This window comes from Bombyx mandarina, chromosome 28 (assembly GCF_030267445.1).
Source record: "Bombyx mandarina strain Sakado chromosome 28, ASM3026744v2".
NCBI lineage: Eukaryota > Metazoa > Arthropoda > Insecta > Lepidoptera > Bombycidae > Bombyx > Bombyx mandarina.
The window spans coordinates 7,062-20,787 of record NC_143233.1 but is presented as its reverse complement, the minus strand read 5'-3'; the positions used below and the strand labels follow the sequence as shown (position 1 = coordinate 20,787).

The following is a 13,726-nucleotide window of genomic DNA, read 5'->3' as shown; positions in this document are numbered from 1 at the left end:
ATGTCGACCTGAGAGCTCCGACGAAGACGCTTCACCAGGCGACGGAGGCTCGGCCCGTCTATGCTGGCTACACTCAAAGAGGTTCAATACTATCGAACAGGTCCAGGTATTGAAAAAAAGAAATGTTCGATTGAGTATTCAGAATGTTTTAATGAAATATCGTTAGGGTTGTAATTGACGAGTTCACAATGATAGCCACAACACGGGACTGTAGAGAATACTCACTCGCTATATTTTAGTATATACTGGTAGACTTTAGCTTTAGCTCTAGAAGCTTTCAATCATTTTATTTGTTTTGATGTGATTGTTGCTGTGCTAATATTATTACAAGCGGAATAATATTGTTTCGATGCTAACGTTGAAAGCTGCTGCTAACTGAGCGATGTGTTGAGTGTCGTCAACTTCCACTATCGGCTCTAATACGTGGTTGTTGACTTTAGTTTTCGGTGAGCACGGAGTTTATATTAGTATCAAAACTTTCATGTCGGAAGCGTTCCAAGCAATCGAGTCGCTTGAAGGGCTCACTTCGCACACGTCACTAATGTTGAGAGCCGTTAGTGCGACATTGTTACCACATAGGCACTTGTATTCCATAATGAATCGTATTTGCATCGCGTAGATATTAATTAAATTATACAAAATATGTAGTAAAACAAAAACAGTAATGAATAAACCAATGACTGATTTCATAACAAATAGATTTTCATATTTAATTTAAATAAAATTCGCTAAACATTTCAGTGAGTAAATGTCGATTTATAATATCTGTTTATTGATACAGATTTATTATTTATTTATTTCTGTCCCACTAATATATGTGGTGCAGAAATCGCTTGAACGCACTTCACAGTAGTTCACAGGCTCTTGCTCATGAACTTAAACTATACGAAGGCTCTACGAAGAGATCTAGATCTCGAGCCTTGTCTACTTTTGTAAGAAGAGCACCGTTCAGATAGTAATTGGTGCTTAGCTGTAGATTTAAATATCTTGTTTTCGCAGCATCACAGAGCAAGACTCATAAAATATTCCTGTAGTAAGTTGAGGTCTAAGAGTTTAGATAGATTTCAGTAATTTAATATTTCTGGAAATATTGTATAGACATATTGGAGTAGGATTGGACTAATGTGTGGATCTCCGAGTACAGCTTATGAAATATGATTCAAGCCATTTGAACAGATTACCGTCAATATTAATCTTTACAAATGCTTGGTTCTAGTCGGCACTAGTCGGCAGAGACAGTGTTCACGCCATTCTCTTATTTTATTCACAATAAGAGCGGTGTAATGATGATATCAATTTAATTGTAAGTTTCTTTTTTATTTTGAAGTTTATAAATGTTTCAAGTTTTTAAATGGCTGTTTGAAAATGTATTCTAAAAAAACGTTTCAGTTGAAATTAGATCGTCTTATTTATGTAACAGGAAGACTGATTTACCGGATCCATCATTATTGTTAAAATTTTAAATACCCTTCTGTATTATCTGTGTTGTGTACAGAACAAAGCGGTTCGTGCGGCGGACGTGTGCATTGTCTCAAAGATGGCGTCGTGAGGCGGGATAATGAGACGGAGGGTAATTAACTACCCGCTTACTGTTCTATTGCAAACAATTTGTATGCTCACGACTGCGACTGTTGATCACAGAGAGGAGAGAGACAGAAACAACAGCGACCGATCCCGCTGATCATGACGAGGCCTTAAAAATAATTACCTATTATATTCAAGTTTGAAATGTGAATTTCAATTCACAATTTGAATAAAGTATGGTGGAATAAAAGAAATAATTTTAAGTTCCAATATGAATAGATACATAATAATATACTGATATTGCTTCTAACTAGTTATAATGTATATCTATATATTACTTAGGTATATTGATATGGATAGATAATATTGTTTCCTTTCTTTTTCTTCATTACAATATTGATAGGAGTAAGCCCGCCGCATATGACAAGACAGAAAGATTTCCAGTACACCGAGATACTTACCTGCTGATGCGGAGAAAGCGCCACGGACGGTCGTCTCCTCTATGGGTCGGAGTCATGAACTATTCGAGCAATAAAGCGGAAAGGGATAGCTTCCATCGGAATGTGGTATCTGAGAAGAATCCGCTCTATACCCTGGACTTTCGACCTGGAGCTCGACCTTCAGCAGTGAAGACCGCAACCAAGAACAAGTAAAACGTTCTAAATTCTTATGCACTAATTAATTGTCTCATAATATCTTATTTTAATGTATAGGTATATTTATTGTAAAGATTAGAAAGCATGTGCACAGTTCACGCGACGTGGAAGTGGAACCACAGGTTGCAGTCCGCACATGTAAGTGTTTGTTACTTTTCCATTCATTTGTTCCAAACCACAGTGGTGCTAAAAAGATTTTAATTCCAAACAAAAAAAAATTTCCGTCAAACACTGAATCAATAATACCTGATATTACCTCTGACTTTTTACATTAATTCTGTAAATAAAAAGATCGTTGGTACAATCCGCGCATAAACCGTTACTTAATATAGAGTTATTTCACAATATATCATCGAATTGCAGACCATTAGCGAGCCAGAGGATAGTGAGTACCTATGCATAATGCTGGAACATATTATATTATATTTTATTTTTAATGTCACTAGTATGGCCATAAATACTGTTACATAAAAACATTGCTATTTTTTCAACTTTTTAATTATTTTGAATTTGGAACAAGTATATTATTTTAAAAACTTCTTTCGATTTTGCGCCATTTCACATATTTTTTTATGTTCATGATCAAATTACAGTATGGGATGGGTGTTAAAGACAATAGGATTGCAGTGATCGCCTTGCACAAAGTGGGTATAGAGCCGTCGGTCATATTCCAGACACTTCAAAAGCATGGTATCAGCCGTATGTTCGTATATCGTACTATCAACAGATACAACAACACTTCGTCTGTCGACGACTAGAAAATATTGAGGCGGCCGCGTGCTGTTAGAACTACAAAGGCCCTTAATGTTGTTAAAGAATTCTTCGAGATTTTTTTTTTTATTGCCTTTGTAGGCAGACGAGCATACGGCCCACCTGATGGTAAGTGGTCACCGTCGCTCATGGACGTCAGCAATGCCAGGGGCAGAGCCAAGCCGCTGCCTACCATACCAGGATATTATATAGGAATTATTATATGGAAGGGAATAAAAGGAATTATTAGGAATTTGCTCCATTAGGAAGCAAAAATGTTATCGCGAGAAAGGAACATTCCCGCTAGGACTCAAAACAATACCTGAAGCTTATCGTCAATATACAGAACAGGTCACAATCAATCTTTACAATTGAAGAGAGTGGTTCGATCAAAACGCCTTCTGTCGCGATACGCAGGAGAAAGGCACAGAAATATCCTCTTTACCGATAAAAAAAAATTCACTATTGAAGAGCACTACAATAAGCAAAATGAAGGTCACAGTTCTAAAGAAGCCGCTCAAGTTGTCGGAAAGGTACAACGTGGTCATCATCCTGCGTCAGTGATAGTTTGGTGGGGCGTGTCTTATTAAGGCGGCACAAAACTACATTTTTGTGAAAAAGGAGTGAAAACCTTAGCCAAAGTGTATCAAGATACAATCTTGGATCATGTTGTGAAATCTATCAGCAATAGGTACACTTTTTTAAAATAGACCGTGGACTTTCCAGCAGGACTCTGCACCTGGTCACAAGGCACGAACTACCCAAGCCTCACTTGAAACCAACGTTCCAAACTTTATAAGAGTTGAAGACTGGCCCTCATCTAGCCCAGACTTCAACCCTTTAGACTTAAAATTATGGTCAGTTTTACAGGACACTGCCTGTTCTAAACACCACTGCGACATTGAGTCTCTTAAAAAATCTTTGGAGTAAACAGTGGCGAAATTTCTCTTGGAAACAGCACGTAAATCCATACATTCGAAGCTGCAGAGATTAAAGCCTTGTATAAAAGCCAAAGGTGGCCATTTCGAATAGAATTTTTTTTTTATTTTTTGCTGAGAATTTAATAAATATCTAGGTATAAATTTTAATAATATTGCATTATATACTTCATTTATGAAAATGCATTTTTATTTGTAACAGGACTTGTGGCTTATATTAACTTATACCAAACAAAATTAATGCGGTATGTGAACAGTGAACATTACAACTGAACAAACCGAAGAGTCGACGCGACGTAGTCAAACTTTAGTCGTATGTAGGTAAAGTGCGTGGCGCGGTGGCCGGGGATTGTGTCAGCGAAGCGGTTCAGGCGGTACATCGGTAAGCCGTCGAGTAAACAGAACGCGTTAATGTAATTAGCAGCGTCCGCCCACCGGCCCGCCCCGCCAGCGCACGCCCCCACCCGCGCACGCCACGCCACGCCACGCCACGCTGCGGGGACCTGCCAGCGCCGACATCTCGACCTACCAACTGTCTTACGAGTACCTACACCAAGTCATATTTGAATCACATCATATACTTACCTTTGTAACTTACAGATTTTAAAAAAATAAAATAAAAAGTTGAATTATAAATATAACAACATCTGCATAAAGCCGTCCAGTTAGAGTTCCCCTCCCCTTCCCGCGAGTGGGAGGAGATCCCGAGAAGGGGGGAGGTGTAAGTAACAGTTTAAGAAGATTACCGCCCACAGAGGATGTGTTGTGAGGATCTCTTAACTGATATTATGAGATACAGGGATTACAAACAGCCGCCTTGCCGCTCTCCGCACACTAATAACGGGACACAAACTTGTTCGGATCGAAAATACGTGTAATTTGTGGACGGATACTTTGCAGACTCTTACTAATATTAGTTAATTTTCCTTTAAATTACTTATGACGACGCTGGTAGCTGAAAGTAACTATTGTAGGTACTTTTTGACGAAGCATGTTGCTGATAACTCTGTTTCTATAATCTGATAAAGCGTGTTCCGGATAATAACATGTACTTTTAGGTTATTAAAATAATATTATATTGTGTAAATTTTTGGAAATAAATAAAATTTTAAGTTTTGTGATTAATTTATTACTAGTATCACTTATATTTTATTGTCTATGTTATCAACATGTGTCTCTCTAGGTATAGTAGCGTCAGAGGCCAGATCAAGTTTGTTGAACTCACAGTAGCGCTCACAGGAGACAGTCATTGATAGTATAAAGATTTTTTAAATTTTCGATTATCCGGTTACTTATTTAACGATGTATTGTAGTAGAGTGGATTGTAGGAAACCTGAGTTTTTTCTCAGCAGAACTAGACCTACATACGTCAAAACGTATCTACTAAGCAAAAAGTCTGTTGACAAACGGATGAGAACTTCGTATGTCATATATCCGTGTTTTTATTTGCGTGTTACATACAGGTGACTCCAAGCCCGTACATACCTAAATACTAGACTTTCAATACATGTTCGAAATTTTCATCTATTACATTAGGCGACTTTTAGTCTAAATGTCATATTTAGAATTCTTAAGCATAAGTTGAAAACACTATAAATGGGTAAAAAAAGAAAATCGTTAGAGTTTGTGTTTTGGCACCGACACCGTCCAGAACATTCCGTGCGGCGCGGCGCGGCGCGGCGGTGCGGCGCGGCGCGGCGGTGGCACAAGAACTTTTTTGGAAATTAATCTTCCTTCAAACACTCCGCGTTCTTTGTAAAGCAATCGAGTCCCGGGATTACACCCGCGCTCATCTCCGCGGGGGGCGGAGGGCGGCGGCGGGGGCGGCAGGGCTGCACCGCGGACTCGCTCTCCTCACAGACAACCGGTTGAAGGTTAGGGACGCCGATAGGTCAGTTTTCTATGGCTGAAGATACAAAACTATACATAATTGGGCAGTTTTAAATATAGTTTTTCTTAAAATGATATAAATTGACGGAATATGGCTAATGCTACTTAAATTAAATTCATATTAGGTACACATTCGATATGAATTCAATAGTTATTTTAATTAATTATTTTGAGATTGCTTTCATTACTTTGGCTAAAGATATGAAATATGGAGACAACAATCTAAATGAAAGTTAATTAACTGAAAAAAAAACGAGATAAATTAACGACTTACTATTATAGTCACGCAGCCACCCCCCGCCCCGTTCGAAGCACACACAAATCGCCACCGCCGCAAAACGCATTGGTGACTTTGATCTCATATATCAATATGAGTGTTGTCCGCGGGCTCTCTTCGTAATCACTAAACGGACAGTGAGACTTTGGACGCCCCTACAGAACTGATAAGGAACACACTGGTGAGCGCTCGCCAACGGAATGTTGACTAAATAAAACAACACAATAGCATAGTTACGTATACCTATATTGATTGGTTATCTTACTGTCACATTATTGCAAACGGTCTACATGTGTCCGATAAATGACCACTAATTACAACTAGTACCTACTCATTCTTTTCATCAAACAAAATGACTACTTTAAGTTGATATAAATAACGACTTTATATCGGCAACCCGTGAAAAGTTTTTTTTCTACAATTATCTGTAGCGCTGTCTTTTCTCCTGTCAGTAACTACTACTTATTAATTGTTGTACGTAGAACTCAACTAATCAAGAACTCATATGAATGACGCAACTTTGTCCGTTTTGGGTTGCTTGTAACCATTCTGTTTGACTCCAGAGACGATATCTACTTACCGACTACAATATAATTTACAATCATTTACACAATTATATACAGATCAATGTGAACTGAGCACTACGTTCAGATGAACACAACCCGAGTTGGTTCTTCAATTTACTCATTAGACGTGCAGTGTTCATAGAACAACAACCGTCACCAAGAATTCGTTCAGAGTCCGTGGCTGGTGTTCACAGGTTGGCAAATGCTATGACTTCACGACAGGTCTCTACCTATAAAGTTGCCGTTTTACAATACTGGCCATTTAAACGGTACCTAATTGATGCCTGGCGATACATTATAAAATCAAATGATATTTATTTAAAAAAATATGGAAGTTTAGTTTCACATTTTAATTTTTTTACTTTTATTTTAAAAAATGAGTCTAAATTTGTGTATACTAAACAGCAACTTCCTAGGCAAAGACCTACTATATTGTAGACTAAAGAGTTACCAAGTTATTAAATATTTACAATCAATCAAACAAACAAAGAAATGTGCGCATATAGCACTTTCGACGGTGACTGCTCTGGGATACGAATAATTAGACAGAAAGTGGGAGACTTGACATAGATTACTGCGGATGGTACGAGTACCTATGGGTCTTCGCCCAGCGGTGGAACAAATAGAAGTAAATTCAGATCTACCACCCTAGATGTAAGTTCCAGTTAGTAACTTTTTTATTTGTACATTTATACACAATGTGGCTACTACGTCGCGCCAAAAACGACTAGTTTATATACTTTTCTGGGAGTGCAATAATAATATATTATATTTTAAGTTTAATAAAAGTAATTATCACTAAACGCTATGTCTTATAATTATTCAAAACATTACTGAATTATCTTAATCAATTAACATTTAAATTTCTATAACTTACAGAATTTGAAGAGCCTAAATTGAAACCGTGAGATCTCATGGAATGTGTGAGAATTAATGTTTACCAGTAAGGCACACCACTTAATAACTAGATGCAAACGAAATCATACAAAATGTCTAATCAATTTCTAAACTTTCTAATAATATTATGAAGAAAAATGCATGAAGCTTGTGACATTGAGTGAAACAAAACATTGTCAATACTTATTAAAGACTTCGTGTTGTCGTCAAACATCCGTCAAATTTTAGAGGCGAGAAAAACCCGCCAAAACTCTTTTTAACATCGGAACTTTTCCCGACAACGCTCGTGTTTGCTGATACGACGCCACCAAACCATCACCTTCATCATTTGTTGGGTTTATATATCTGGGTTTCGACTTAAACAAGTTTACGGGTAGAACGATGTATTCACGTGTCCATGCTCGTTGTTGTCCAGTGTAGTAAGCGTCGACGCACGACGAGACACTATACCGACTAGTTACAGATTCGAATGATCAACAAACATCTAGTGCTGAGGGCGCGCTGCGTCGGTCCAGACAGAGAGCAGACATCGCGAATTAGTTTTCAAGGGACAGGCTGTGATACGACACGCCGCTAGCGTCGAGCACAGGGTCTGCAACCAGTAGGTACAATCCATCGCTTGTTTAAGTGACTACTAATACTACTACTACTACTACTAGCATTTAGTGGATTTGATGACTTTGTACATGCGTGGCGCGTGTTTGGTTATTCGTAAATTCGAATACTGGCTCGCTCGGTCATTCTTCAGTGAGGTTGTGGACGAGGGCCGCAAGAGATCTGTTTTGAGGTTACGTGTGGACCTTGTTGTTGTGTTGCAAGGCCCTCTCCTGCAGGATTGCGTCGTGGGCTCGAAGGCGCAGCGTGTCCGCGGGGGTGAGGGCGAGGGCGAGCGCGGGGACGGGGCCGGGTGAGCGCGGCGCGGTGGGGGGCGAGGGCGCTGGCTCCGGTTCCGCGGGGAGCAGCGCTGGAGGAGGGAGCGCCAGCACGTACCTGCAGCATAATGATGTGAGAACAAACTAACAAACAAACAACATAAGCGTTCTTTCGTTCGAGTTCTTAACCCGGCGTATTAGAGATCCCGGTGAACCTGGTGCTAATCACTCAACCCCAAGCTCTTCGCCCGCCAGATCACACATCCAAAACATGAGTGGAGAGACCCACCCACGGATTTGAGTTCATTGCTTTGAAACTACCCTACTACCGACACGTCATCCATCAATCGATACGTTCACTGCGGCCCGGGGTACATGGAACTATCATCGAGTTCTTCGTGATTCATGAACAATTGGATAAATCCAGTTCTTCCTAGGATATTCTTGAAGCCTAGTTTGGAAGAATGGTCCATCGCCGCAAGCCACAGTGAACACGGTTACACGAAAATCAATTGATAATATTATTTAAATAGTATTTACACTAGGTACCTGTGCAGTAAAGCTCTGAAGGCAGGCTCGGCGTCTCTCCACACGGGATGAACGAACCCGGCGCCAAGTCCCAGCGACCACCACTCTCCTGGGCCGCCCCACTCTCCCACCACTGCACAAATATTTCTATTTTATTTCAATTGACATACACACAAATTACAAGCACTTAATTAACTAGTACAAAATAAGTTCAATAATTCATGAGTTTTTTATTCGACTATTATTAGCACAGTATACCAGGAGGCACAAGAAGACCCCAGCCCTAGCGTTGAGATTGCCTGGAAAAGATCACTCTAACCCGTAGAGCCCGCCATCGACTGGTCAAGTTCATTGTAACTTTATGTACACCTCAAAGCGATTGGGGACGACGAGTTCAAAGTAACCGACCTACTTACTGAGCTTGGAATAAAGAATGGAACAGAACGTGCAGGCGAAGCACCGCGGCTGCTCCCAGAACCACCCTTAAATTGGGGGAAGTTAAGATAACATAACCAGAAGAAACTCATCGTACTACAGCTTACAAATATTCAAACGCTAGTTACGTCGGGCACCTCTGCTGACGCAAGTATGCAAAGGCAGATCTTCGGCGAACTCAGCTGTTGAGTTGTGGAATTCGTCCGATGCTCTTCCAGTTAGATTAAGATTAGTAATAAGTTAGTCTCAAGTTAGATTTGGTGCGGAATAAGCGTTCCAAAAATATAATTTCCATTTTTCAAACCGTCATCCGCGTGGCCCGCAGCTTGACTCGCTAGGACAATATTCTAGTTATTATTGTTTAACTCCTTCAAATAGCAACATATCTCTGATTGTCTGCTCAATCACACGCACACACACACACATACACGGCATTTAATATAATAAAATTGGAAATCGTGTTTACATTTTGAAAGTTGTAGGATGTAATTTAAATTATTAAAATAAAGAAGTGACAACAGAAAAAAAATGTTTTTCAACGGCGTCGCGCCACCGAAGATTGTAAGTGTACAATACGAGTATACCTAAACAATATGCAACAGGTGAACAGGTAAAGGTTAATAATGCATTTGCTGTCATCTGTAGTCAGATGCGTACTCAATGTGTATCATAATAGTGATTAGATCTAGTTAAACAAAAAAATATTTCTCAGTAGCAGATTTTTACTAAAGTGGGGTAAAGATGGGACGTGACCATTGGGTACAATAAATACACTATGATGTTTAAGTGCTATATGATAAAGCTTATTTTATTTTAATTATAAACGTACTGTTAACGCTCGATTATATTGACTATGATATTTAAGCACCGAGGGTGTGGAATGAAATCGTTACTTAAAGAATAAACTAAAAAAACAAGAACTGACTCACTAGAGTTTCACTTTGAATTTGAATTTGAATTAGAGACTTCACCAATGTGGCGGGTAGCCATCATACAACGCAAGATAATTGACAGATGCCTGAATCTCGCTTACGACATTTTCAAGATAAAGCGCATATTATATACAAGTTCCGAACAACAACATTCGGACCGTCTGCGTCGGTCTACTGAGCAAATACCACCCGCTCGGTGGAAGATTTACCTTTCGTCGTTTAAGCCTCCCAAAACCAAAGTTATTGTATGTGCTATTGTAGTCGGGAACTGGTTACTGACTGAATGTGGTTTGAATTCAGAACAACAATCATGAGGCAGTGAGAGTGCTAACGACAGCAATGCGACGATTTCAACCAATAGCAGTAGTAGCAGTAGTAGCAACGGTAGCAGTAAACAGATTGATTAGTGTCGCAGGTGTAGCGCGGACAATGCGCGCCTTGTCACACGTCACCTGTCGCCGGGGCGACCTCCCCCCCCCCTCCTCCCCTCTCCGTGCCCGCGCACGTTTGCTGTGATCGATTATAAACAGTTACTCATACAATTTTAATGATTCCAAATTTGGGGGTTTATCTACTCTAGGTTCAATGAACCTAAAATTATTATGTTGTGCTTTGATGATAGCCTAAATAGATCTCCTGTACCGACAGCGTCTACAGGACTACTGAGAATTTCGGCGGCCTGTGTGGGCTCACAGTACGGTTCAACATCTCATAGCTTATATGTAATTCCCAGTGTTACCTGAGGCCCCACTGCACTCATGAGATTGCCACAGTCCATGGGCGATCGAAACCACTCACCACAAAGTTTGCTTGGTTGCCATCGAGGGCAAATTTTGTTTTTGTTAAAATGCTGTATTGAAGTTACAATCTGCTTATGAAATATTAATTACGTTTTAAAATTAAGCAACAAAATTTATTCAAAGCTAGTACAATACCAACATTAAAAAAATACAAAAAAAAATATTCAAAAATCAAAAGTGAACTTTTATTGAAAGCGAATCACGCTTAAGTTAATACATTATGAATCGTATGAAACAATAATCGCTTTATAATGACAGCGCCGCCCCCGCCCGCGCCCCCGCCCGTGCCCCCTGCGCCCCCGGCCCGCCAGCGACAGAACAAATGTTCCTGAGAGTGTTCGGCCGGCGTAGTGCGGCATAGTGCGGCACAGTGCGGCGGGCTGGCACTGTTCTGATCGGTATCGGGCGCTAACTGCCACTAATCGTCGGAATCGATTACCGCGACTCGTTACCGGCCGCCTCCTCTACTCGGTGGCGGGTGGACGTGTCGGTATCACGTGTTACATCGATAATTATACCAACTAATGCGCGGGAAGCATATGTATCTGTTCCGAGCCACACGTTAATTGTGTTTAGAGGGAATGCCTTGTACACGATAGTTATGGATAATGTTGGACGTGGCTCCAAAAAGTTAGAATAAAAAATGAAAGTAGGAGAAACCTCCGGTGCATCAGTAAAAGTGGTTACTACCACTTCCATCGCTTACGGAATATTCTGATTCTGTACGTTATAAAGCTATGTGACGAGAAAATACGAATATGTTCACGAGTTTTCACGGTTTCGCGTTGACAATGCTAATGACCAGAATGACAATAATTATATTTAAGTTGCTACATTCGTCACTAATCAAAATCTACAGAGTGCTTCCCCGTGATCTAGATTAATTAGAGTTTATGCAAGAGGCAAAAAGTTTTAAAATTTGAGAAGCTTACAACTGTACTCACTACCTGAACCGCGCCATGGCCGTGTTACACAGCTTACCATAAAAACGGTCGTAGAGCAGTGAGGTCCTGAGTTAACCCAAACACCTGCATCTCTTAGTAACACAGAGTGCTTTATTTTTAGCCTTTGATAGTGAGTGATTATTGCTCATGGTTATTTGCGATGGCAAGGGCAGAGCCAAGCCTCTACCGACCCCTAAGTACTCTTCGCAAGCCACGATTGAAGAAGGCCATGCCACATTCCCCATAGGCTGCTCAAACTTAATCTAGATAAATAAATATATATTTTTTTTTAAATCAGATGTGAGTCAGTTTTCGAAAAAAAAAAAAAAGTTTAGTTGTTTGGTTTTTTCTAAAACCGGTTAACAATGGCATAATTATAAGTAGGTATAGCTCACTTGTTATAAGTATAGCTCGCACTCGCCCAATTATAAAGGTCTAACCAAGTGTCACGTTGATTTTTCTTATTGGCCGAGTAGGCAGACGAGCATACCGCCCACCTGATAGTAAGTGGTTACCGTCGCTCATGGACCTCATCAATGCTAAGAGCAGAGCCAATCCGCAGCCTGGAGCAGGTCCAAATTTGAATCGTTTTTTATAATATTGATTTTTTTTAAATCACAACATACACGAATTAATCAATCGCGATATTAACCGCCCTAATACCACACCATGCGTAATTTTTTTGGGTGGGTTCAGTTCGTTGTGAATTATTTTATGATTATTCGAACATTCCTACAGACAAGCTCTCTTCCTAAGAGTCCATATATAGCTTCAGAAAATGTTTTTTTTATTGCTTAGATGGATGGACGGGCTCACAGCCCACCTGGTGTTAAGTGGTTACTGGAGCCCATAGACATCTACAACGTAAATGTGCCACCCACCTTGAGATATAAGTTCTAAGGTCTGAAGTATTGTTACAACGGCTGCCCCATCCTTTAAACCGAAAAGCATTACTGCTTCACGGTAGAAATAGGCAGGGTGGTGGTACCTACCCGCGCCGACTCTTATGAAGTCCTACCACGAGTAAAAAATATAGGATAATTGATAATATAGGAGTGACTCACCGTGGTCGTGGTGCAGGAAGGGCGCGTGCTCTCTGCCGAGTGCCTTCTCCCGCTTGCGCCATTTCGCGCGTCGGTTCTGGAACCACACCTGGTACAGACAAACACACCGCTGTACTCATTACTCCTTCAGCAAAGAGCTCTCTCATTGAACCACCCGCCATTTCTTGAACAGGTATGACACGCAACTACTATGATCACGACTTTTATACATAATATGTTAATAAAATAGCTCTTCACTTAGTAGATTCGAACAGATAAATAAATGAATAAATAATCAGACACAGTCACTCGGTCCAAAATCTATTTTTCTACTTAAGTTTAAATATACAGTACCTACTAAAAACCCAGATATAGAGCAAATGAACTTGTCGCCTGACCCACGGTCACGCAGGTAAGGGCGCCCCATCGAATCAGTCAGTACATTAGACTTAGTCATATTAAATATCATCTAATGCAATTCATTAAGGAGGAATAAAATACACGTAGCCATAGATTACAGTATAGTAGTTGATTTAACAGTGACAGTGGCTATTCAAATGTAGTTTTACTCATAAAAATACGACTATAATGGTAGAAGTTCCAGTGGCTGGCTATATGTCGACAAAATAGCCCACGTTTGAAATAATAATTGTTCATTTTTGCATAACAGTGTC

General features: G+C 40.0%; 1 protein-coding gene across 1 annotated transcript; it reads right to left on the bottom strand.

The window, feature by feature from the left end:
• Positions 1-6,260: 6,260 nt before the first annotated feature.
• Positions 6,261-13,509, bottom strand: LOC114250360 (uncharacterized). The gene is made up of 4 exons (XM_089738935.1): positions 13,411-13,509; positions 13,074-13,161; positions 8,920-9,031; positions 6,261-8,488 (listed from the first exon to the last, which is right to left on the bottom strand). Exons 1-4 carry the CDS (start codon positions 13,507-13,509, stop codon positions 8,287-8,289), a joined length of 501 nt encoding a protein of 166 aa, XP_089595061.1. The 3' UTR covers positions 6,261-8,286.
• Between the last annotated feature and the right edge of the window lie 217 nt (positions 13,510-13,726).